This window comes from Scaptodrosophila lebanonensis, unplaced genomic scaffold, assembly GCF_003285725.1.
Source record: "Scaptodrosophila lebanonensis strain 11010-0011.00,11010-0021.00 unplaced genomic scaffold, SlebRS2 tig00001415-arrow-pilon, whole genome shotgun sequence".
In the NCBI taxonomy this organism is placed as follows: Eukaryota; Metazoa; Arthropoda; class Insecta; order Diptera; family Drosophilidae; genus Scaptodrosophila; species Scaptodrosophila lebanonensis.
This window is the reverse complement of record NW_022060742.1, coordinates 9,561,311-9,586,998: the sequence shown is the minus strand read 5'-3', so window position 1 is coordinate 9,586,998 and position 25,688 is coordinate 9,561,311. Positions and strand designations below refer to the sequence as shown.

Genomic DNA, 25,688 nt, shown 5'->3' with positions numbered 1-25,688 from the left:
TTAATAGGCATACATATATATATTTATTTATTTATATTTATTTCATAATACAATTGCAGCGTTAATATTTACGATAGTAATTACGTTATTTAGTGTGAGCATATTTGAATATTTATGTGTATGTATGTGTGTGTCTGTCTGTGTGGAGATGACCATTAAATAATAGTATATTTGTATATATTTGTTTAAGTTACAACTGATGACGCGACTTTTCTCACCACTTTCTAACATCCATCACAATAAATCCAGCATTATAAATTAGTGTATATAATTTGTTATTCATTTCATTTCACAATATGTATACAATAATTATAGTATGTATATAGAATATTGTAGGCTTTCAACGTTTTAATTAAGTCTGCAGTTGCTTAAAATTCGTTTTCACTTTCATTATCCATATTGTGTTAAACATTTAGTATTATTTATGTATATGTAAGTATGTGTATATAGATATTTCTATAAACTATTATTATTTGTGTATAATTGCCTTTTGCGTAAGCCTATTCAATTTTCTTTATCTAAAAAACATTTTAGCAAATCAAAGGCACTTCAAGGATTTCAATTTGTGAAACGAAACAAAGATTTAATACTACAGATGAAAACAATTAATTAAAGAAAAAACATATATATATATAAGTATATACTAGAGCTGAAGTTTGCGCTGTTTAGCTCTCACCTCAAAAAGTATGCAACAAGAATTGTTCCTATTTTTACATATTGTTTAAATTGACAAAAGTGTAGGGATATACTATATGCCCACATCTACCAGAGCGCATTAGCATTAGGCTTTTAAAAAGCGTAATTCAACATTTATGCGAGCAGGGTAATGGTTGCAGTTCGGTTTAGCGAAATTGTAGCTCTGATTCATTTCCAAGTGCTAGGCTTAAGTTCCGAATATATTTCCATGAAGGCTACTGTCGAAATTCACGGTGAACCTAAAATTCATATTTTGTGTATCGTTGATTTTATTGATTTGAAATAGAATCGTAAGATTGTATAATTTTAAAAATAAATATTATAATTGGTTCGATTTTAGCTTCTGGATCAGCGAAAGTCCGCAGTTTTCGATTCTGGAGCGGTTCAGTGCAAAACCAGTTGGCAGTTCTGCTAATTAACAATTTCCTCCTCGTTTCTAGGCATAAATGTTGCTAGCTGCGTTCTTAGTGCGTGCATTTTTAGCAAATAGAGTTTATATCTTACATTTACAAATACTAGACTCTATTAATCTAATTTAATTAGATACTATTGCTGAAATTTCTGTCTAGCAATTGCTGTTGGCTTCAAGCTCAAGTTGAAGATTGGTACGACGTTTAAGAGTTTACTTTTAGTTGCATTGTATTGAATTGAAATTTTAGTTTAGTATAGAACATGATTAGATGATAGAGCGCTACTATAGGTTTGTATATTTATCGATCAATAAATAGTATACATATAGACTGCTGCCTTTTTGTAGATAAATGCAAACTTGGCATGTACTTGTATTGTAAGTTTCAGACCATCAGCTGTGTAAATCCAATTCAAAAAACCCATTATTGGTCTAAATATTCATTTTGTATTTGCAGTTATTGCTTGGTTGGTTGGTTGGTTTAATCAGATATATTGCCTTTTTATATAGTCTTAGTAACCGGTTGGCACGGTCGCCATTAGAACAGCGTGTTAGGCTATTAATTCTACAATTATTTGCTGCTGCACTTTTTACACGTTCTACCTTGTTCTTTGCTGCTTTCTATATAGTTAGCTACTATATACTATGTTGGAGTCTGACAACGCGATACTGAAACGGTTCGGATTGGGTCGGGCTTCAATTTTTCATCGTCGTCGCTTGAATACATGATTGAAATAGTAATAAATGTCCTGCTCCACTTGCTGCTGGTTGGGAGTCTTCCGTGTTGCGTCCTGCTGCTGTTTGGCATTCATTTGTGGATGATAGTTGTTGTATTGGTGATTGCCATGGTAGCCGTGCATATTATCATAGGGATTCTGGTGATGACTGCCTCCTCCCATGCTGCTGCTGCCGCCGCCGGCTCTGCCGCCCGCGCCATGTAAATTACTGTCCGCCAGAAAGACGTTGATGAAGAAGATTAGCACGAACAGTATGTACAGTAGGCAGATCAGTATGACCACGAACTGCTGGCGGCAGCAGCAGTAGTAGAACATTCCCTATTATATAACCGCCTGCTCCACATAATTGGCAGGCAGCATGCCGGTCTGGCCAGTGCGCTCAACGCGGCCGGTCATCCAACCGGAATCGATGGACTCCACCTCAAAGATGACATCACCCTCACGAAAGCTGACCTCGTCGACGTCCTGCGCCTCGTAGTCGTAGATGGCGCGATAAACGCGCTGTAAATTATAAAAAGATTCATTAATCATAAGTTTGAAGGTGCTGGATTGTAATAGAAAAGTATAGCTAGCATTTTCTCTGCTTATTATTTTGGGAGAATACAAAAATTTCCATCATAAAATACTCTATAGTAGAACCCCCTTGGGCTTTTGTATTGTAGATGAATTGAATTAGAAATTGATCAATACAGTTAAGTCTAAATCGATCAATTTATTCGGTCTCAAAATATATGCTAAATAAAATAAATTGCGTTACTTGACAATTTCGAATCTTTTGAGATAATTCGCAATCGAAAATAGCCCTGAATATTATTTTGTAGTAATTTAATTAAATATTTTTATCCATCTAAATAAGTAAAATATGAACATTTTACATTTTAATTAGAGAAAAAAGAAAAAAAATCATAGGTTTCCATTTTAACAATAAGTGTTGGGTTTGTGTGTGTTATCATAATAATTTCACGACTAACGATTCTATATTCCTGTAGTGATATGAGCATTTCAACTACCTATAAATATTTCCTTTCAAGCTATTTAATGATTTCCCGATTTTTGATTCCAACTTGCTACTGGAAAAGTCTCAAAAATAAATAATCTGCTTACTTTCAAATTCAACTTCCTTAAATATCAGAAATATATTTTTCTAAGCCTGCTAAAATATTTTCCATTTGCTTTTAAATTTCTGGGATTATTATGTGCCCGATTTTGGCAAAGAATATTAATAGGCGCGTTCAATAATGAAAAAGTTGCCTGCAGAAAATTTGCAAATTCTTTTGGATAATGATGCTCAAATGCATAATGTGACCAATTATCTAAAACACAGTGACAGCTACATTTTTACCTGCGACTGCGACTTTTTGTCAGAAAATACTAAAATCACAATATTTTTGTAAAACAGTCATCACAAGCGGTCACCAGATCACAATCAATAATCGACAAACATAAATCAGAAATCAGAAATCGCTACAACCTGGTGAACGCGCCCATTGTCTGAGCTGTGTGCTACTATTCCTGTCTAACCGTCTTCCTGCCTTGTGTTACTTACCAGTGCGTTCTGGCGTGAAGTCTTCTCCTGCAAGGAGTCGTAGGAGGGCTGTTGGCGCAGCTGCTGCTCCTGCTGCATCAGCTGGACCTGCTGATAGTATTGCTGTTGCTTCTGCTGGGCGGAGAGCTGTTCGCTGCTCAGCGAGCCGTAAATGCCATTAGCGGGATCAATGTCCTGAACCGAACCAATACGTTTCGGATAGATGCTGTTTCCTGCGGGGGAAAGACTTTGTGGTTACTGACTCTGTCTAATACAAGTATTTGGGAGTGTTAAGTCAGACAATTTGTCACATTGCTTTACAGGTTATAGCAGACAGGGACACAGTTCGAATGACAACATGATTGGGACTGAACTATTTTGAATGCTACTGTATACTGTTTGGTGTCTAGCATAACTAGCTTCGACTACTACTTACCACCACCTGTGCCTCGCTGCTCGGAGCTGTAGACCAGGGTAGTGCTCGAACGTCCGGTGCTGGGCATGGCACGTGGTCCATCGGTTAGTGGATCGTAGTCGGCTATTTTTCCAATATTATTGGCCGCGCTCATGTTGGAGGGCGGTGCGGCATGGAAGCCACCATTGGCACTAATCGTGCTTGTCGCTGGATTCATGTTGTTGAGCAAGGCGTGGTTGCTGCCATTGGTTGTGTGTGGTGCCTTGGAGGCCAGCGAACCCTCCGAAGGTGTCTGCGAATTGTAATTGCTGGCCGCATAAAGTTGCTGCACATTTCCGGCGCTCTGCTTGGCACTGATTGCTGCGGCATTGGCAGACATGGATGTGCCACTAGCACTGCTGGTGGCATAGGGTGTGATGTTGTTGGTGTTGGAGCGCGACTGTTGTGGGTAGGCGGCGGAATTATTGTTGGTGCTGCTCGCATTATTGTTCAGAACGCTGCTGGCAATATGGACCGGCTGCTGTTGCTGCTGCTGCAGAAGTTGTTGCTGCTGTTGCAGTTGTTGTTGCTGCTGCTGCTGTTGCAGTTGTTGTTGCTGCTGCTGCTGTTGAAGTTGCTGTTGCTGCTGCTGCTGCAATTGCTGTTGCTGTTGAGGCGGTGGCAGCATTGTGGAGGAGGAACGCATGGAATCGAATTGATCGGTGGCATTGCCGCTGGGATGATGTGAGTTATGCAAAATTGCCGAACGCAATTGACTATAACTGTTGCCCGACGAGGGCTGTTGTTGTTGCTGCTGTTGCAAGAGCAATTGTTGTTGATGTTGTTGCTGCTGCTGCTGCTGATGCTGCTGCTGTTGGGATTGTGCTGCGGGATACAGATGTGATGTTTGTTTAATAGCATGTTGCTGCTGCTGTTGCAGCTGTTGCTGTTGCTGCTGGTGTTGTTGTTGTTGCTGACGCAGCGCCTGTGGTTGCTGATAGTGTGCGTATGGATCGTGCAGCGGTTGCTGTTGCACTTGTTGCCTGTGGTGGTTGTTGTGATTTTGCTGTTGGTGTTGCTGTTGTTGGTGTTGATATGTGGGCGTAATTGCCGCTGTATTGTATTGTTGGTGTTGTATGGGTGGCGGTGGCAGTGTCTGGTGTTGTTGTTGCAGATAGTGTTGATGTTGTTGTTGTTGTTGTGGTATGTGATTTGGCGATGGTGGCGACAACTTCTGTTGTTGTTGCTGGTAGTGGTGATGTTGTTGTTGTTGTTGTGGTGGTTGCTGCTGCTGCTGGTGATGCTGCACTGTTGGCGGTGGTATCGGCGAGGCTGTGGGTGCATATTGCGAAAATTGTTCAGCTGCCAATTGCTCAGAGAAATATTCCGATTCGTCTTTTTTTTTTTTGCGTTCAACGTTGTTAATATGCATTAAATACAAGTATATCCCAGCAACGCAAGGTGGTTGTTGTTTTTGTAGAGGTAGTAGTTGGTTGTTGTTGTTGTTGTTGCAATTGTTAGTGTTGGTTAAATATACACACATACATGGTTGATTGTGATGCATTGATTGGTGTATGTGTGTGTGTGTGTGGTTTGAGTGTTTTATTTATGTGAGTGTTTTATTTATTTATTGTCATTTAACGATAGTTTAATTAAACACACATAATGATGATTTGTTGTTGTTCGTGTTGTTGTTGTTGTTGTTGGTTTTGTGATGACGTACAAAAATGGCAAAACAAAATTCAAATCCGCAATAATAGCACAAAAGAAACAAAAAGAATACATATACATATATAATCAATATTAATGATGACATGTGTGTGTAGCAGCTGTATGCGATGCAGAAATGAAATAGGTACACAGTGGTGCAAAGTGTATTTGATTGCAAAACAAAAAATTAATACTATAGACAAAGAAAACTATCCCATGAAAATATTGTGGCATTGTGCAAATATTTCTCTTCTTTTGCCCAAGGAAACGGATAGAAGGTGGTAAGTCACTAATAAGACTTGAACAGAGTTAGAGCTTAACTAAAGTTTACTTAATTGATTAGATCATCGATATATGAAGTCATAGTCTTTGAAAAGTAACAGCACATAGTTAAAAAAAACTAAAATTCCTTAAGTGTAATAAATCAGTAAAAACAAAAATGAGCTGTTCGTTCTATTCAGAAAAAGTTATCAATTTAAAAGATTCACCAATATGTATAGCACAAAGATAACGTTTTTACTATTTCCTGGATCAAAGTTGAAATTTCCAAGATCAGTATTAGAATAATTGGAGTGACCGAATTCGGATTTTTTGTCATAATTTCAGTCAACGACTTTAAAATCGGTCTATGAACGTTTGAGCTACGGTTCAAGTACATAAGCATATCATACAGATATTACGATATATGTTTCGCTTGAATTTATTTACATTTATTTGCAACGCAAACAGAGAAATTAACTGTGCACCACTGTGCGTAAGGATTTCGATGTGCATTAATTTTGTATAATATTATTTGATTAAACTATGGAAGTTAGTCACATATCACATAACGGACAGCCGCAATTTAAGATTATTATCACGCACAAATTGAAATTAAATTTATTTATTGACAATGGAAGGAAATGCGTGTGTGGTGTGGTGCGCGGTGGTTCTGTGGTGCGTGTGAAATGTACAAATGTTTAACATTAAATCAAGCCGAAAAACAAACAATAAAGCTTCAATTGGAGGAGGTAGGTAGATAGTATGTACCTAAACCTTATGACTAATTAGCTGACTGAGCGGCTGACTAGCCAACTAACTAAATTAATATGAAAGCAGCTTTTGCGGCAATGACGTCAGTTAGCCTTCTATCTATATATCTATAGAGGATAGAGGGAGGAGAGAGAGATTGGGATACTCACTGCTGCTATCGGAGACCTCGGCAGAGCCGCGCTGCTTCTCCATGGCGGCCTTCTTCTCCAGATCGCCGTGATACGCCACATTCGATATGTGCTTCGTATTTTGTTTGATGCGCAACGTTTCCGGGTCGTCTGCCACCTGTCCGTCCAGTAATAGTAATGTGCATGCCAATTAGAGGGAATTTATGAAAATTAATAATAATGCACAGTTGAGATTCCTCTCCGTAGAGTTCAAGCCGCAACACTGACCTGTGTAAATTTGCCTTTGGCCTTCTCAAAGTCCGCATGATATTTCACATTCGATTGGATCTTTGTGTTCTCCGCAATGCGCTTCAGTTCGGGCGTATCTGCGATTGCTGTTGCTTTGGCCTTCGGGATGTGTCTGCAACGGGAGGAGATAGAGAGAAGAAATGGCAACATGAGTGGCATGCCAAGCTGGACAAGACAAGTTATAGCAGTGGGTGTGTGGAAGGAATGGAGTGGTTGCCTCCGGTAACTGTCCGTCGTCGCCAAAGCTCAGCACAACAACCGCAACTAGCAGTTGAAATTTCGTTGGCATTTTCGCACAATGCGTCGACCCAGAGGTTGGCAGTTGAAGCAAACGGGTTTGCAAATAATACATACAAGCCCGGGGCCCGTATATCATCTGGTTTGAAATTTCGCATCAAAACCTTTTGACCCGACACTGTTTTATCAATTAAAGGGGGCAGCATAAAACAACAGATTTGCTGCAGAAATAATTTGGTAGTGTTCGAATATGGTTTCTACCCCGAAGCCACTAACGGAATGATGCATCGCAGTGCCAACCATTGCAAAAAAATATAAAAAAAAATTGTGGGAGCTAGAAAAGATAATAAATCAATAGTGAACCATAGTAGCAACCCCATAAGAGCAAATTCGTATATTAGTTATATGATCGAAACACAATTATACGATTATCTTTTAAGTTAAAATGATGTATGGATTATTCCAAACTACATATTTCTCGATAGCCTATATTTTTTTTAGGTTTAACTACATTTGTCTCTGAAAAATATTGGATATTATTGTAATTTTAATAGAATTTTTCTTTTAACAACAAAATAATAATTAATTCATTAAAATAATATTTTGAGTTTCCTCAAAGATTCACTAGAACAGCGTTTTTTTTTTTTTTTTTTTAAATGCCTTTGCATCCCCTTAGATTATCATATTTTTTCTTGGTAATTACTATTTCTATATTGTTGTATGTATTCCAATACACACATATTGCTATTTATTTACAATTTATATGTAAATGAGTATATTATTACTCATCTTTAAATGATGTAAGAAAATCTTAGAAAAAGTTGGAATAGATGAATTCTAAGAACTAATACGTTTAATCAGTTAGTGACTTATTAGCCTATGAGCCGTTTTTGATCAAACATTTCTGCAATTACTTTGAAGCCCCACATTAATGAATAGTTATATTGGAGATATGGAAAATGTTGCATATTAAAAGCTTCACTCATACCAGGAATCCCCGTAGACTAATACATCACTATACCCGTAATTATGGCAAAATCAGAGACACAGAGCCGCGCATCTGCACACAAAAATAACAATCTCATGTGTTGTTTTATTGAGCAAACATGTACATATTTCATATCTCATACTCTTATACAAGTATTTATGTTTATATGCATGCGTGTATGTGTGTGCTTTTGTTTATATTTCAGTACTTTAACCTATCAGTTGGCTAATCGATTGATTACGGCGCGATGGCAGCAGCTGATAACCACAACAATAAAAGCAACAGCGGCGCCAACGGCAACGGCAGCGACAACGGCCACGGGAACAACAATATCGAAAACTGCACAGACACGCACCCATATATAGGAGTACATACATACATACATACATACATGTTTACATATAAATAAATATAGTATATACATATGTATGTATATATGGTCATGTGGACAACGGGGACTGCAATTGCAAGAGGTTGATAAACTCATATATTGAGTATATCGGAGGAACAAACAGCGGTGCTTTTGACAATGGAACCCACTCGACTCGAGTTAGTGTCGGGGGGAGCTCCGTAATATTGTAACGGTAATTGGATTTGAATGAATGGCTTATTTAATAATTTATGATGCAAAAATTGATACGCCAGTTCTAATCAAACGCAGCTGCTGTCCAACAGTTAACTGACTCGGCCAAGAACAACATCAGCAATTAGAAATACACTGCTAACCAAATGGTGGTTAAGTCTAGACTCTAGAGTATAGAGACAAGCAACAAATACTTGTACTACAGCTATGGTCAAAAGCATAGAAATGCAGAAAGAAGAAAATTGCACACTTTCGCAAAAAATTAACAATACATTTTAATTGCCATTTCTTGTTCAAATTTCTGGCTTCCATGAAAATTTGGTTACTAAAATTTAGGCTTTTATTCAAAGGAATAAAGGAGGAGTGTCTAGACTCTAGATCGATGCTTCGCCCACTACTATTTACAAATACTATAATAATTTTTTTATAGGATATGCCTGCATGTTCCCATCGAATACTTTGTTTAGAAAGACGTAGCATTGCAGATCCTGTTGTATGAATACAAACTAAAATGTAAGAAGAAGAAAAGACTTGTGAAGAAACAGACTGCACTACTGTACAATAGAAAGTGTTGCTGCAGCTTCTGACCTTATCAGGAGTGCCACAGAAATCTCTTCCGCCCAAGTTTCGCCTCAAAACCAATTCACGGACACACACAGAAATTGATTTTGGGAAGTTTCAAATCTTGTTTACTTTTCTAGGAGTTTTTATTAAAACCACTAACTAAGACATTTTTCCAAATAAAAATAATCATTGGAATATAAACCTTATAGTTTTTCTGAACAATCTGCATCAAAAATATATCCTACGTAAATATTATTAAATTAGCAAATTACTAAATGTCCTGCCATTTTTGTATATTCAAATGGCTGGACAGGAAAACAAAATGTAAGTACATTTTTGTAATTTCTGAATTTAATTTCAAATGCAAATTTTTGCAAAACGTAGATCGCTACAATAGGACGCAATTTTCGTCAAACTTATGGAAGTACACCCCGTAAATGCGAAAAAATCGAAATGATGTTAGAAAAAATGTAAAATAAATGTAATTTTGAATAAGCAACATTCTTTTGTGGGATCAGATGCATTTGTGTTGTATTTTTTCAACAACTAATTGGCGTTTATGCAAATGGCATATTTGTTTTTTAGTTAACATAGTGCGTTACAGGATTTTTACAGAATTAGTCTGTCAAATGTGAGCGTCGACAGTCACCTGTTGCTTGGAGGGGAAGTTCGAAAAAATAAGATTTTTCGAAGTTATGTGGCGACGACGAATTCTTTGGGAGTTTTCAAAAACAAATGTGGCGCTTCTGTATATGTATGTACAACTATGTATATATTACATTCCAAACTGTTGCGCTGACAAGTTAAATAATACGCTTATTTATTGGTTATTAGTTGTGGGAAATTTCTATTAGTTTGAGCTCGACTGTATTAAAATAATGAAACAAATTGCACGACATGATATTAAAATGTAATTGAGAAAAGGGCAGCAGTTGACAAGGCCTGTCCAGCCATATCGGCCACATTTGGGGTCGCTCAGCTGTAGGTGTGCTGATGTGTGTGTGTGTGTGTGTGTGTGTGGCACAAGGCCGTTTAATGCCTGAACACATTAACCATTCATTTGACCACAACAACCATGCATGGACATACTTGTATGTATGTATGTACATGTTTGAGTATGAATATAGGTCTCTATTGCAAATGTCCGCGGCGACAAAAACAACGAAAACAAAGCAACAAGAAGAACAACAACAGCCATAGAGGTTGGCATGGTTTTTGCATTGCTTTACTTAGCTTTGCTTTATCGCTCGATATGCGTATGGGGTGGGGGGGACGGTCTCTGGACACTATGGCCAGCAAAAGCAACCACAAAAGCGCCGCATTGCTGCTGCATTGGCAAGAGAGGTTGGCACACATTGCAGACAACGACAATTGTTGCTGCTGTTGTTGTTGTTGTTGTTGTTGCTGGTAGCTGGTAATGATGACATAACAATGCTTAAGCGCCTGCGGCGGCATTGGCGGCTGCAACGATGGCAGCACATGTCTCGGCACGTTCCCAATAGATCAGCAAAGGCGGCAACGACAGCAGATATATGAAGCATAGTTGCTGTTGTTGTTCTTGTTGCACATTTTGTTATCAAAGAATTTTAATTTATTTGTAAACAATACACACACACACACAATGACGAACAGTTTGCTGTCATTGTTGTTGCTTTTGTTTTCATTTTTTTGTAAATAATTTAAGCAAAAATTGCTGTTGATGTGGCATGCAACAACGGCAACGGATGCTCGCTGCAATGTGTGGCAATTTGGAGTGACCACCAGAGGAGAGGCGTACCAACCGCCGACCGTCGACTGGACAGCGGCTGAGCGAGGCGAACCAACCGCCGCACATTCATTGATGTCAACATTTTTGCATGTGATTGGTGTTGAGTTTCATGGCAGCTCCTATTCTTTTTTTTTTTATTTCTCTTGTTTTTGTTGCTGTCGTTGTTGTTGTTCGCTTTTGGCGCAACGGCTCCAACATAAAGGCGTATTGAATATGCAACGATGTATAGTCTGCATATACTACTACTATATGTATCATTAATAAAATCCATAATGCCGCATTTTCTATAGTTTACTGAGAGCGACGCCTTTTTCCATTTAAAAGACTTTCAAGCATTCAAATTGTTAAATGTTTGTCAGTTTTAAATATTTGAGTGGATCGTTATGGGCGGGACAGTTACAAACATACATAGCATTTAAAAGTTTAGTGTGCTTCGAAGCTGAAAAATATTCAGAATTGTCATGAAAAATCCGATTCTTATTCAAATATTCGTAAATATGCAAATATAATTCCTCTATTCCTTTTTTATGGATTTACATACATACTTGTATATGTAAAAAAATATCTAATGCAAAAGTTTGTTGAATTCCACTTTTTTGGTAAACGCTGTCTGTGAATATTAGCTTGAAAATTAAGACTTTGTGATAATGCTAGAGTAACTGAACATCATAGCAAAAAACTTGTATACATATTTAATTTTTTTTTAATACAAATTTTTTGTGAGTTTTAAGTTTAGAAATCATTTTGATTCTTTCTTTTGCTGTCCTAATAATAATTGTTTAGCTGTTGTAATACTTATGCGGCTAATTTAAGGTCAGAATTGTATCCTCCTGTCTGTCCTATTTGTAATCGTAATTTTAGGTTACGAACCAAACCAACAAAAATTGCTAAATTTCAGCAGAGCAACACGAGTTCATCTTATCCATTTTTCTATGTACATAAGTGCGTTTTAAAACATTTGTTTTGGTGCTCTCTAATAATTGTAGTTTTAAAAGCTATATCTCAATATAATATATGATCCCTCAACGTATTGTATAAGTTAAAGTTTTCTTATATTTATAACATATATCCATCCATCGCACTACTGCACTATATATGTATATTTTGAAATTTCCAATCGGCGCAAACTTCTGAAGCAACCCACAAAAGCAAAATAAAAATCAATTGACACAATTGCGTAAGCAGGAGGAGCAAATGAATTTAAATCAGTCAAAAGGCGATTACGCACACATTACCAGAATTGCGCATAATCCGCGACGCAGTCAATCAAAGCCGACATAAAATTCGAAAATTCGTCGGCTTTTGGTCATTAAGCGCGAGCCGTTGTCTCGGCCATGTGATATGAGTGGAGGCGGGTTGAGGGGGGGGCGCCAACTGAAACCCAACAAAAATGACACTCCCAATAGCAATTCCAGTTGCAATGCCAGCTCCCGGCTTCAGCTTATTTCCCTGTCCATCGTATGGATGAAAACAAAGCAACAAAAGCTAAACGCAAATGCCCGCAATTGTGCCAACAAAATTGGTTTACGGGTCTCGTCTTTTGTGTTATTTTGTTTTAGGGCGTATTTAGCATAAAAAGAGGCAAAGCCATGTGCGTCACACATACATTTGGGTAATTGAAAAGGTTTTCGGTTGCCGCCTTTGTTTTCGATTTTTAACATTTGTTTTGGCGGCATTGCTGTTTCAGCGGCTTAAGTAATCAGCCACAAAATGAAATGTTGCGCAATCGCACTTATGCTCCCATCAGAAATTTATTATACAAGACTGAATGAGTGCCCTAAAAAAATAAAAATTATGTTGAACCTATAATAATACGAGTTTTAAACGGAAGTTTTGAATATTTTAGGGCATTACATAATTCTTCTAAATACTTATTCGATTAGATTAAGATCTTTCTGAGGATCTTTTTCCGTCAGATATTGTTAAGCAATGCAATGGAATTTCGAACAGACAAAATGTATCATTAGATTCGATTCGATTAGATTAAGATCTTTCTGAGGATCGTTTTCCGTCAGATATTCTTAAGCAATGCAATGGAATTTCGAACAGACAAAATGTATCATGAAAAATGTTGCATATTTTTGGTCAGCCTTTCTAGGATTCAAAAAAAAAAAACTATTACTCCTAAAGTTGTGTTTGTACAGGCCAATAGTTTATCGACCTTTTCGTTAAAGATACTTCGCATGTAAGGCAGAAAAAGTGAATTGCAAAGAGGTTCACATAATCGGTCCGGATTGATATGTTTTTAGAGAAACTATTACTATTGTTTTAATTATATTACCAATTAGTCGGAACGAATTCATTGTTATTGAACAGAATAGGTTTCCAATACATACGATGCTTATTTCAGGAAAGGAATATATAAAAAAAAAAAAAAAAAAAAAAAAAAAAAAAAAAAAAAACTGGTTTAATATGTAATTCAGAAACTTGATCAATTGTCTGACCACAGTCTTATACTGGTTTTAAAATTGCAGCCAATTAATAATGTATAATTTTTTACAAATCTCTATTTAGACAAAAAAACCTATAAGTTAACGTTCAGACAGGCAAATAATTTGCACACATTCTGGTGGTATTTTATTAGTACTTATGTAGTATGTTATGAAAAGTTAATTTAAAAGACGCTTTTTATTTTAGAAAACTATTTAAACAAAAGAGATGTAATACAAAATTAGGTAACTTGAAGAATTTCTGGGCAAATTATTTGCGGCATACAGTTTTTAACAGCTTTCTGATTTCTAATTTACATACGATGTAGTATAGTGTATTGTGTATGAGTAGTCATCACACAATTTTTTAAAATGCGACTTATGCAAATATTGTCAACGACCAATTTTTAAGCCTCATTTCGAAATGAAAGTAAAACTGTAACCCAACGACGATGCCGGCAGAGAGGGAAAATATTCCATTCACTCGTACAAATGTATTGGTATGTTGTGAAGTGCTCAAAAAAATATTCCATATAAATGCGAAAAATAAGTGAATGAGGTAAGCTGCTCCCCCTTGCCACGACCAGGGAGGAAGGAGCGGAGCCGAGGCAGATAGTTAGGTAGCGAATACAAAACATATAACGGCAATGGCAGCGACGACAACGGAATTTGGAGCGGTGAGCAGCATGGACGGTTGTGGCACAGTTGAACTCAGCCGACTTTGGCTGAATATATGTAAGTACGTATGTATGTATGTATATTATATGGTGGCCATGGTTCACTGGGTTTTTATGTTAATAAATAAATGCCAGATATAAGTATGTGGCACACACACACACACACACACACACCCAGACACACAGTCTCACATATGTTTTCATAGAAAATGAAATGCAACTAAATGTGCCACACACACTCAGACATCGCCAACGAGCAACATTTTTGCAGCCACAACATTGCAAACATCGTTTTCTAGTTCAATTCCAACTAAATGCGACCAAATGGACGAAACGGGCGACAGCTGCTGCAATGGATATGTTGCCACACACATGTGCAGAGAGCGGGAGAAGAGGAAAATTGCGGGGTAAGGGTGTGTTGTGCCTCTTTTATGAATAGCCGTCATTTGTTTGCCCATTCCGCTTAACTCGCTATATTATCAAGTTCTCTTTAAATCGAGCCGCACGTAGGCAAAATTAGGGTTCGATTTCAATTTCCAAATATATATATATACATATAAATCGCAGATGCGATTCCGGGACTCTAAGTGGAAGGTTGTGAACAATTAGGGCTGTGAACAATAACAAATAAAAAAAAAAAAAAAAAAAAAAAAAAAAAAAAAAAAAAATAGAAGCTTGACAGCCTCCCTCCCCCTCCCATGGTAACAACACATACTATACATATCTATATGACGGAATGGATCCATTTAGCGATTATAGTCTCTACGTCAATTAATACTCACAACATAAGGTTGAACTTTTTTCCACTAAGCAATCTGATTAACGCTGCCAGTCTATTATATATGTATATAGTTTTCATAAAATAAAAATGATTTCAAAAATATATTAAATGTAAGTCAGTTTTTAAAACGTTTAAAAATCTAGTTAATTATATCTATAATATTTTTAGCTATTTAATGTCAGTCCAACAAAAGGAAAAATAACTACATAATGAACTCATATAATTAATATTTTAAAGTGCACACTCATTATCTTTTCTTTGAAACAACTTCAGTGTAAATTTCATTATATTTTGAGACTTTCTTGGATATTCTTTCAAACTTTCTAAAAAAGTACCTACACCTAATTCTGTTTTTACACGGTAGAAAGGTCGTGTACAAAAAAGAGATTGATCATATGCAAAATGAATCGTGCTAAATGGAACAAAGTCGTGTAACATTATATACAGTTTTTAGTTTTAAAACAGTGTTAAATCAAAACTGTGTAAAAACATTACAATTAGGTGTATTTGTAAATGGAAACACAAGACACTTTCATTTCATTTATCTCAAATACGGGAAGTAAAGAACAGGTCACTTTTTCTTTATCTGCATTAAAAATAAAGAGTAAAGCTCTTAATATAAGTACGTAAAAGAATGGTTTGATATATATGTACATTATATTTTCCAAAACAGTTGGCATTGGTTTTGACTGTCCTTACATCTGTCCTTACAATTCCGCACTCAAAATCCATCTGTCGTCTTTGTTTTTAGCTAATGATGCAAAAACTCGGCTTGACATGAAATTCAACAAATATTTCTTCACATTTCTCTCTGTGGTCAATGAACTCTACTGCATTCATGAGCCAACGTTGAACCACAAATGAATTTAATTTTCTAATTAGCTTCATTTAAAGCTTCAATAAATGTTTGCTATTTCACATTTTGACAGCATTCCTATTTCATGGCTTAAGTTGGGGAAAGTGTGGCAATAATTTTCACCATAAATTGATGGCATTTCCATTTACAAGTCAGAATGAAAACACCGACAATTTGCTCTACAATCTCAGGACAACTTGTTAACCCAAGCGTCCGTTTGCGAGGAGTTCCTTGCCACTTTAATTGCGTGTCTCCGACGGCACTCCCTATTATCAACTTTAAAATTTATTATAATCGCTCCTGGCCCCACTTAAAATTGATGCACTATTTCCACCACCAGAGACAAGGAAAACTTTTCAACATGCTGACCCAAAGCGCCAGGGCAGGCACACAGTCGGAATATTGTACAATCATAGATACGTACTATATGTAGAGAAATGCGGCAAAGGCGGGAAAACAGGAGAAAAAAAAGCGAAAAAGTTCTCAAGCAATTATAAAATCCAGCAAAGAACACAAACACACACTCGCATAGTCATCGTTGGATCGGAAGAACAACAAAGTAGCTGCAAGTACGTGGAGTCACGTAATAGGTGCATGTCAGGGGGATGAGGCGCAACGATTGCAAAGAGTGGGGCAAAAGTAAAAGTGGCAAGCGGGCGTTCAACGGAAGGGGTGTGGCAGCTGCTGCCGTTGCATAGAATTTATGCATGTGTGGGGCATATGACATCATCGAAGAAAACGGAGACGTTCCCCAGCGCCACCATCGTCGCCACTAATATTGCCAGTTTCAAAATGGAGCTAACGGACGCATATTTCAATCCACATGGAATTTTTATTCCCGCTGAACGTCGCTGACGCTGCGTCAGTCCAATAAATCTGCATTAGCAGCGACTGTCAACGCATAGGACAGATCGAGCCTTTACGGCTCCCGTTACCCAGGAGTTGGCTCAAGGCCAACAAATGGCACACGCACTGCAGCAATGCCCACTGCGAATCATACTCTGGGGCTCTGGTTAATGCCACTAGTGTGGCACGGCAGTGTGGGGCAGCAATAGTAGTGCGAAGCTCCCGGAGATTGTTGCCACTGTTGCTTCCTCGTGGTTTTCTGTTGTTGACAACAAAAGCCAGCAAAACACTTGCATAACAATGCCCAACCAAGCGCCGTCAATGAACTGTTTCAAATTGTCTTGAACTGCAGGCAATGGGGTGTTATGCACTAGTCGGAAAATACTATAGTTTAACTATATATTTTGCTAAGCAGAGAAAGGCATAGCACCAATGCTGCAGACTTCCTTACACTCCCGGGCAAGCAGTTTTCTCTATAATTGAAAACGTGCTTTTAGCGCTTGAAGCAGCAGAAGAAAAGTTGATAATATTTAGAATTTTATTTCATTCCTCATTATACACTAATAACAAGGGAGCCTGCCAATCTTAATTTAACTTAACTGTTCTAAATGCAAGTTTATGACTTTTATCCGGTCCAGACCATTGCAACGTATATTCACAGTTGAAGATCTTGGAGTTCTTTTTGATCCCATATTGAATTTCAATCTTCACATCTCCACTATCGCTAACAAAGCTAAGGGTGTTCTTGGTTTTATTAAACGATGGTCCAGAGAATTTAACCACCCCGGTTCGGTGTCCTCAGTATAAATTGCATCAGGATCGAATTGAGTCGGTCCAGAAACAATTTCTTCTTTTTGCTCTTCGTGGTCTAAACTGGAATCCTAATCTGCGATTACCGTCCTACTCCAGTAGACTTCTCCTTATTAACTGGCCTTCTTCAGCTCACCGGAGATGGAGGAATCACTCTATGCTTTAGGTCGTATCAATTTTTCTATTCCTTTCAGGCCAACAAGGAACTTTTTGCCTCTTCTACTTAACAGATGCAGTGTTTATGCCATGCATAATTCTTTTCGAGTATTATGCGCTAATTATAATACTTTTTTTTTTTTAATCTCAAGTGAGGCTCCTCTGCCCTCACTAAAATCTTCTATTTTCAGCTACCTCCGGCAGAATCACTGATCACCACTGCTGGGAGGAAGGACATAGCTTGCCCCCAAAGGGGCAAGTGATTTTTCACCTTTAATTTTTAATTATATTTTATCCCTTCTCTGTTTCTCTTCAGCTTCATAATACAATTGATAAGGAAGTACTTGTATTTCTCTGAGTGTAGAGGGAATAGCTGGGAATAGCTGTCCGCGGCAGGTTGCAACACATTCCGCACTGACACACATTTGCCACTGCAGCAACCGAAGCAACAACAGCAACCACAACAACAAGAACAGCAGCAGCGACAGGAGCCGCGGCAACAGGAAAAGGAACAATCGCTGCCAGTGCTAAAGACAAAGGGACGTAGAAATGAAATAAAGCGCATGGCAAAGTTGCTGCATTGCTGGCAGCGAGGGGATGATGCACTGGTCTATTGGTTGGGTCACGCGCTATGACAGCAGCGCGCATTTCCGCACCTGATGCCTCCTGTCGGTCCGTCTGTGTGGGTGTTTTGGGCAAAAAGTGAAACGTGCACGTGACAAGTGAAACGGACGGACAGCTGCTGCGGCTCATTAAAGTTCTCCAGGGAACTGGCCTGAGCCCAAGCTGGTTGTGTTTATTTAAGTCTGTTCATGTATATATGGTTTTATCTGGCAATTTTTTTTACAATGAACGAGCGATAAGATAAATACACTAATGAAAGATTGCACGGCTACTACGAAGAAATCAAGGTTGGCCACCGGCTGCCTCTGCCCAGTCACGCCACAGGCATGCGCCCCTGATCCATCATTATGAATGAAGAGTGTACGCAGATAAGCTTCGTCCGTAATACATAGTGGGAGTGCAGAAGAAGAAGAAGAAAAAAAAAATAATGTAAAAAAAATACTTACGCCTCGCAGTATGGCATTTTGTTGTAGCCCTTGTAGGTTTTCATATTGAGCGCCATGCCGCATTCTGTGCATTTGAAACACGTTTTGTGCCATGTCTGAAACGAAGGCAGAGAAAAGAAAATGTGTGTTAAGAATTGTGAGCAAATTGTTCAAATTGTTGAAATGGTTGTGGTTGGCGTTCGCAAATTGGCCGTCAAGCATTTCTGCAGCATCAACTGGCAACCGAGAAGCTGCAAGCTGCAACCTGCAGTCCCAAAACTAACTGCAACTCTGCAATTGGGCATACATTTTTAATAATAATTGGATTCGGCTGAAACACAAACTCAATAGCACCGAGCTCTTGGCTTAAAGCAAGTTCTTTGCGCTATATTAAGCATCTATTTAGCGTGTTTTACAAATAGTCGATGCATTTAAAAATGCATAGTTGATTAGCATAGTTGGATAGGCAAGATACAAATAACCTCCCCTCTTAGATGAATAGTACTCGTAGAATAAAAGAGGAAATTGAAAAATTGAGAACTTTTTTCTGTAGCATTCGCCAACCACATTATACAAGTGGAAGGCATCCATATTTTCCACTACATAATAGTATTCTGAAAAGTGCAATTTTATATTGTTTTTGGTGTGTAAGTTTCTTACCCCCAGGTGGACGAAGAGTAGACTACATGTTAAAACAACATACGGCAAGACGAATTAAAATTTGTCAGTTCCTATTAATCATTCTTCATTAAGACTTAGCACAGAAGCTTCTTTTTGGCGGATACAGATATTATTATATCGAGACCAATTATGTCGCTTTATTATAAAACAACTTGCTTATCTAAATCTAAATCCAATTGCCTTCTGAGTATGTTGATGGTTTTGGTTGCGAATGGTGATCATGAATGACTAAAAGCGATATACTTGTAAGTAGTTAATACTTCTTCTGAAAAATAGAATAGTCCAGAAACGGCTGTATAGATCGCGTCCCGGAACATGGAGGAAACTAGTTTTGTTGTAAGGTAGAGTGGAGAGTATATAGCTTCGGTGCAGACGAAGATAACTTTTTATCTCCTTCTATCTAACATTTCAGTCCCTAATTAAGGGTAACTTTAAGAACTGAGTATTCAAAATAGTTATTAAATGTATAATAAATGTGTAATTCCTAGAAGGCTCACGTCATTGAAATAGTTTTCTAAGTTTTCTTATATAAATAACTCATGAATTATTAAACTTTTTGGAGGCCCTAAAGTATAAAAAGAATTGAATATATTAATAGAAGTCTCATTAAATACTTATAACAAAGCTTAAACGACCAATAACTGAAAAAGCCTTTTAATAGTTAAAATAAATTAAAAACATGACCAAAAACGTTAAAATCTACTAAAATAGTAATAAAATTTAATTTTTTTCTAACCGAAAGTAGTTTCAAATTTAAATTTAATTTTCAAAGCTAGAGATTGTAGTTCTAATACCAGATAGGGAAAACCTGCTAGATCTAAAACGGCAAATCGTCTGCAGCGCATTAAGATATTAAATCAATGATTTACAGTGTCTAACACAGAGGAGGAAGGCAGAACAAGCCACAAATCTTGGCCAACGACTTACAGCAACCACAGACACCGAGCGGATAGTTAGACAGGGAATTATCTAGACAGACAGACAGACGACAGAAAGACAGACAGATGGATACAGCAATGGCAAACATGGCCATAAGCGCTGATGAGAATTGGCGTGATATGTGACTCCATCAAGGTGCGTCTGAGTCTGCATCTCCATTTATGCAAATTTATGCAACGCCTGTCGACTCTTTGGCAACGTCTTTTCTTCCACTGGCAACGCGGAGGTCAACAAACGATTAACTTGTCTGCGGATTAGCAAAAACCGCGTACTCGCTGCCAAGAAATATGCGTTAATTGATGTTGTTGTTGGTTTTGCAGCAGCTTAGACATAAACTCAATCTAGACACACACCCAACTAGCTTCAACCTCTAATCGAGAGCTCGCGACGTGAGAGAATGTTGTGAATGAGACGTGCAGGCAGCAGCAGCCGCTGCCGCAGTAGCAGCAGCGCGATAAAGTGATTTCAACACCCGTTGCAAACTCGTTTTCAAAAGACACAAATTAAAAAGTGTAAAATATATATATACATATATAGGAAAAAAGCATTTAATTGCCGGTAAATAATAGCAACAGGCGGGGCGACCACATTCCACTCCGAAAGTCGAAAGCGAAACAATTTTTTCCGCCATTTGAGCTTTGGCTGCTCGCGGCGGCGGCGGCGACGGTGGCGACGGCGGCGACAAGCTGGCAAATTATGGGCGAAGGGCAGCAGACAATCAACAACAATAACAATAATAATAACTATATAACAACAATAAGAAGAACGGCAACAGTAAGAAAAGTAAAATAAATGAACGGCTTGGCTTTGTGCGACGTTAAGTCGCCCGTCATAACTAACTTTCATCTTTCTTTGAGACGCATGCGTAACTCACACACACACACGCACTGGATCACACACACACACACACACACACACTCACCTACATAGTTAAACTACTGCATTTTCAGTTGGTGCCAACATAATCGACCGTGGTTGTTGCTGTTGTCGATGCTGACCACCGTTGTCGGCCGGTCACAAATTTTACTTTCACAAAAATGCAATAAAAACCAATGGGACCGTGTATGAGTGTGCGTGTGCATGTGTGTGTCTGTGTGTTGTGGTGTGTGTGTCGCATGTTGAGGTAATCACTGCACGGCTGCATTCAATTTCCTATGCTCAGACTCTTTAACCCACTTTTGAAGCCCTACGTGCGGTCTTTTGGCTCGCTTTTCAATTTGCAGCTCAATTACAAAACGTTTAAAATGCTTTTGTTTTCATATCGCGCCGCAATGAGTATTTCAGGTTTAATCAGATATTTGTAACACATAATGATTTGCAAATGCAATTTTTTAGACTTAAAGGCAGCACTGAGAATGTATTCTTTATCTAACAGTGATCTTTATAAAGTCTATTACATGTGATATAATTATATTCTACCATATGTTTACTGGAGATCTTTATAAAGTCTATCTCATGTGATAAAAGTATGTTCTATCAGAAATGTAAGTTCTTTAATTAAAAAAAAAAAACAATTTTGGGAGCTCTAGGTATTATTCCTGAGACAAGCCAGTTTATAATACACCTAATTCTGTTTTTACACGGTTTACAGATTAGTTCCAGAAAAAGTTGTGTAAAAAAACCGTATAAAAAAGACAGTGATCATATGTTATTTTAAATCGTGCTAAATGGAATAAGGACGTGTAACCATATAAAAAAATTTTAATTTTCAAACCGTGTTAAATCAAAACCGTGGAAAAAAAGAACGTGTAAAAACAGAATTACGTGTATATTCGACACAATGGCCACCCGAAATCGTTAAAAATGAGCTTAACAGCCAACATCTTCCAGTAATGCCGTGGTAATAAATATGGAAATAAATATGCTTATTTTAAATAATGTCACAATCTCAAAAGTTGCAAATGCCTCAAATATTAACTATACATCTATTGATGAGTTTGATTTACTTAATTTATTTAATTTAAATAAAAGCCTAGGCCTATTGGGCTAAGTAATAAATATGCTTTATGTACTTCAGGTCATAGCCCGATCAGTCAAGAAGAAGAATTTGAATTATATTTTTTACTATCCCTTTGTGATTGTTTTGTTTACTGGAGATAAATACTACTATATGTATAGTATACGTGTATTTAATGTTTGAAACATGCCGACTAGATTAAATTCTGCGCTCCCGAATGGAACGGTTATTCTGCCCGTACAGGTATTTTTTATATCAAAATTATTAAACATTTTCAGAGATTGTAACCGTTCTCGTGTAGTTCTTTGCTTATGTTATTTAAGTTGCATTTTTTCAAAATATGTTCAATTTTAAGGAAAGAAAACACAATTCCAGTACAATTTACTTGTTGAAGCAATAATAAACCAATTTTTTTGAATGTGTTGTAGGCGTGTAGAGGCCGCCCTAACTCAACTAAGGATACGCTCATTAATTTTGTAAATTTTTCTGCTTATGAGGGCATAAAGTATTCGGCGACTCAACGATATACTCGTATGTGGCAGTGTTTTCTTGTTCTTTTTCGCCCCTTTTGTCAACCACGACGAGGTGTTAAATTTGCGTTCGAATTTGCACGCTTTCAACATTTAAAACGCTTCAATTTTCGCTGCTGTTCAGTTCTTTTTAAATATATTTTTTTTTATCGCTGGCTTTTGTGGCACGACGCCGAGTGCGGCACTCGAGCGCATAAAAACAATTGGCATGAGCCAGCGAACATAAAGCACAGCCAACAATAACAACAAGCGTGCCTTTGGATTGGATTACCGCCAGTTACAACAACAACCACAGTAAAAACAAGAGCGACCAGCAAAATGAAAAATGAGGGCAGAGCCAAATAAACAGCAACAACGGTAAAAATCTATTTATAAACAACGATGGCGTTAAGTGTCAAACAGATCGCCTTCGATTTGTAACATCGAACACTTACAAATGTTGTTTGCTTGAACGGGACGGTTGGCGGCTGGGAAAGTGGTGCCGGAAGAGAGCACCACTCTGCAAATAATCCCAAGTGGTGCAGCAGCGAGATTTGGCTTTGATTGTATCTCAAACGATTTACAGATTAACCTATAAATCATAAGCTAGAGGTAAAGTGTGTTAATTTGAATTGAACACGAGAAGCTAATAAATCACATTATTGTTGGAAATTGTGAATGATGGGAGTCGATATTGCTTATTCAACATGTGGAAGCAAGATGGCTACAATAAATATAAATCTTTATCGAATACAAAGACGATTATCTACTAAAAAACTGTCTCTGTAGCCTGCACAAAATATTAACAAACTTTCAATCCGCTTATTTAACTTATTCAAAAAACGAAAGATTCAGAGAGAGGGGCTCTAAGGAGGGAACCCCACATCCTCAATTTTAAATTTGTCAATGTGAAACTCATAGTTAGGTGTTAAGGGTGAAGCAAAGGACTTTTAAAACCAAAGAAATCGCAAATTATTGTAATAATTTATTAATTTATGTTATTAATTTTTTATAATTTTGAAGTCAATTGTAATCGATTTATTTAAATAGTTTATCTACAATACTTGTTTTTTTTAGTAGATTCCTATGGGCTACGGTTAGTTTCTGCAGAATTGTAGGTATAAAGAAAAGAGGAGAAAAGTATAGAGCACCTCTTTTGTTATTATTCAAGCTCAGGCGCAATCTTTATCGCGATGCTGTTAACCTTCTCTTTTATAAATAAATAAATAAATAATTATCGCGAGCCAATTTGTCGCATAGTATCTCGAATTCAATTCGATAAATTTAATCAATTTGCTTAAATTTAGACTTTTTGACAAATCAATTTCGATAAATAATATAACTTTTGATAACTTTATAATAATATGACTCAACTATTCAATTATATAAAATAATTCTATTGCATAGATATGGTGCTGGTATCATTAACATATTCTGCCGTACTTTGAGGCTAGTTAGTAAAGTCAACTACGATAACGATACGTAATCGATATTCATAATTCATTCAAAGCTTTTTTGAATATTGCTTAAGAAATTGCGTAAAATTACTGCATTTTTGTAGAAAGCTTGATCTAAATATTACAACAATATATATTTTAATCAGCTTTCTAAATCTAAATCCGATAATCACTTAGAATTCTAGTAGTTATTCATTTTTGAAATAAAAGAATACTTGTCTGAACATTTAGAAGTTGTATATATGTAAACATTCCTGTAGCCCGTCATCTTTAGTTTTATTTAAAAAAATTGGCACAATATACCCTAAAAGACAATAAGCTGGCAGAACGAAATATGCCACTTTACAGATATTCGTATTGTTATGGTCGAAATTCTATGGCAATTCATTTCTTTTGACTAACAATTCGGTGGAGCTGAAATGAAGAACTTCATGGAATTGACAAAGAGACAGCCGGCAGCAGGAATGTTTTTATTGTTCGCTATTATTACTTTTTTTTTGCTTGTTGTTTACAGAAATTAAACTTTGACGTTGTGTGCCACAAAACGTTTGGCCATTTGCATGCAACAATAGCAACAACAACAACAACACACATAGCATGTTGCTAATGACAACGCCAACAACAATTGGGACGACTTGGGAGCAGGCAGCAAAAAGGGAGTTGGGTGCGAATGTCATGTGGCTTCTGCTACTGCTGTTGTTGCCACAGCCGCGGTTAAGTGCTGTTATTTGTATCTATATCTAGTACCGTTATGCGCTATCAAGAAGCCAGCCAGCAGCAGCAGCACCAGCTCGAATGCAAACAGCAGCAAAAAGATTCGTTAGCCTTTCGTTTTGTTTTGTTTTTTTTTTTTTTAGAGATATTTATCATGATTTAGTGTTGACTGGCGGGTTAAGACTGTCCGTATCTTGGGGCTCTGGCATTGGGCGCCTTCTTTGCGTGCGTATCTAAGCAATGTCTCTGGCTGTGTCTTTGTGTGAGAAATTAATAAAAAGAGAAGAGGCACCCATAGATAGATGCGACGACGAAGCAATGTAATATATGTACATATTCCAACTTCTTTTCGCACAACCAAGTCCGTGGTCATTCATTAAAAATCAGCAGTCAGTAAAGTCTTTTATTCCCAGAGCTGCTGGCATTGCTTTCGAGTGAGTCATTCGCATTAGTTCATGTAATGTTGTTTTCTTTCTTCATTCTCGATGATGCAAAAGAGCAGTCAAAAAATGAAAAAAAGAGAATCACTAGTGCAAAGATACGAGAATAACACGCAGCAGCAGCTGAGCCCAGCTGGTTTTCGTTCAACACACTCTTAACTGTTTACAACAATGGCAAAATGGCGTATAAATAAAAATAATAATAATACAATTAATTAATAAACAAATGAATTACGCCAGCGTCAGCTTCAATTTTAGCATTTGCCATGCCTTTCAATTGTATCTGTATCTGTATCTACGAATCATATAATGTTCGTACCACGCGTAC

General features: G+C 37.3%; 2 protein-coding genes across 4 annotated transcripts in view; both read right to left on the bottom strand.

Moving 5' to 3' along the window:
- Window positions 1-947: 947 nt before the first annotated feature.
- Window positions 948-2,186, bottom strand: LOC115632276. The gene has a single exon (XM_030529361.1). The coding sequence runs from the start codon at window positions 2,155-2,157 to the stop codon at window positions 1,810-1,812; it is 348 nt and encodes a 115-aa protein (XP_030385221.1). The 5' UTR covers window positions 2,158-2,186; the 3' UTR covers window positions 948-1,809.
- LOC115632275 (LIM and SH3 domain protein Lasp) overlaps window positions 2,140-25,688 on the bottom strand; it is a 41,463-nt gene continuing 17,914 nt past the window's right edge. Inside the window, exons 2-7 of one of the 3 annotated variants that reach the window (XM_030529358.1) lie at window positions 18,685-18,779; window positions 6,899-7,031; window positions 6,653-6,788; window positions 3,804-5,156; window positions 3,389-3,600; window positions 2,140-2,343 (exon numbers count right to left, since the gene is read on the bottom strand). In XM_030529358.1, coding sequence (XP_030385218.1) covers window positions 2,164-2,343; window positions 3,389-3,600; window positions 3,804-5,156; window positions 6,653-6,788; window positions 6,899-7,031; window positions 18,685-18,779 — 2,109 coding nt within the window. In that variant the 3' untranslated portion in view covers window positions 2,140-2,163. The remainder of the gene's footprint in view (window positions 2,344-3,388; window positions 3,601-3,803; window positions 5,157-6,652; window positions 6,789-6,898; window positions 7,032-18,684; window positions 18,780-25,688) is intronic. The other 2 variants (XM_030529359.1, XM_030529360.1) reach the window with 2 other exon arrangements.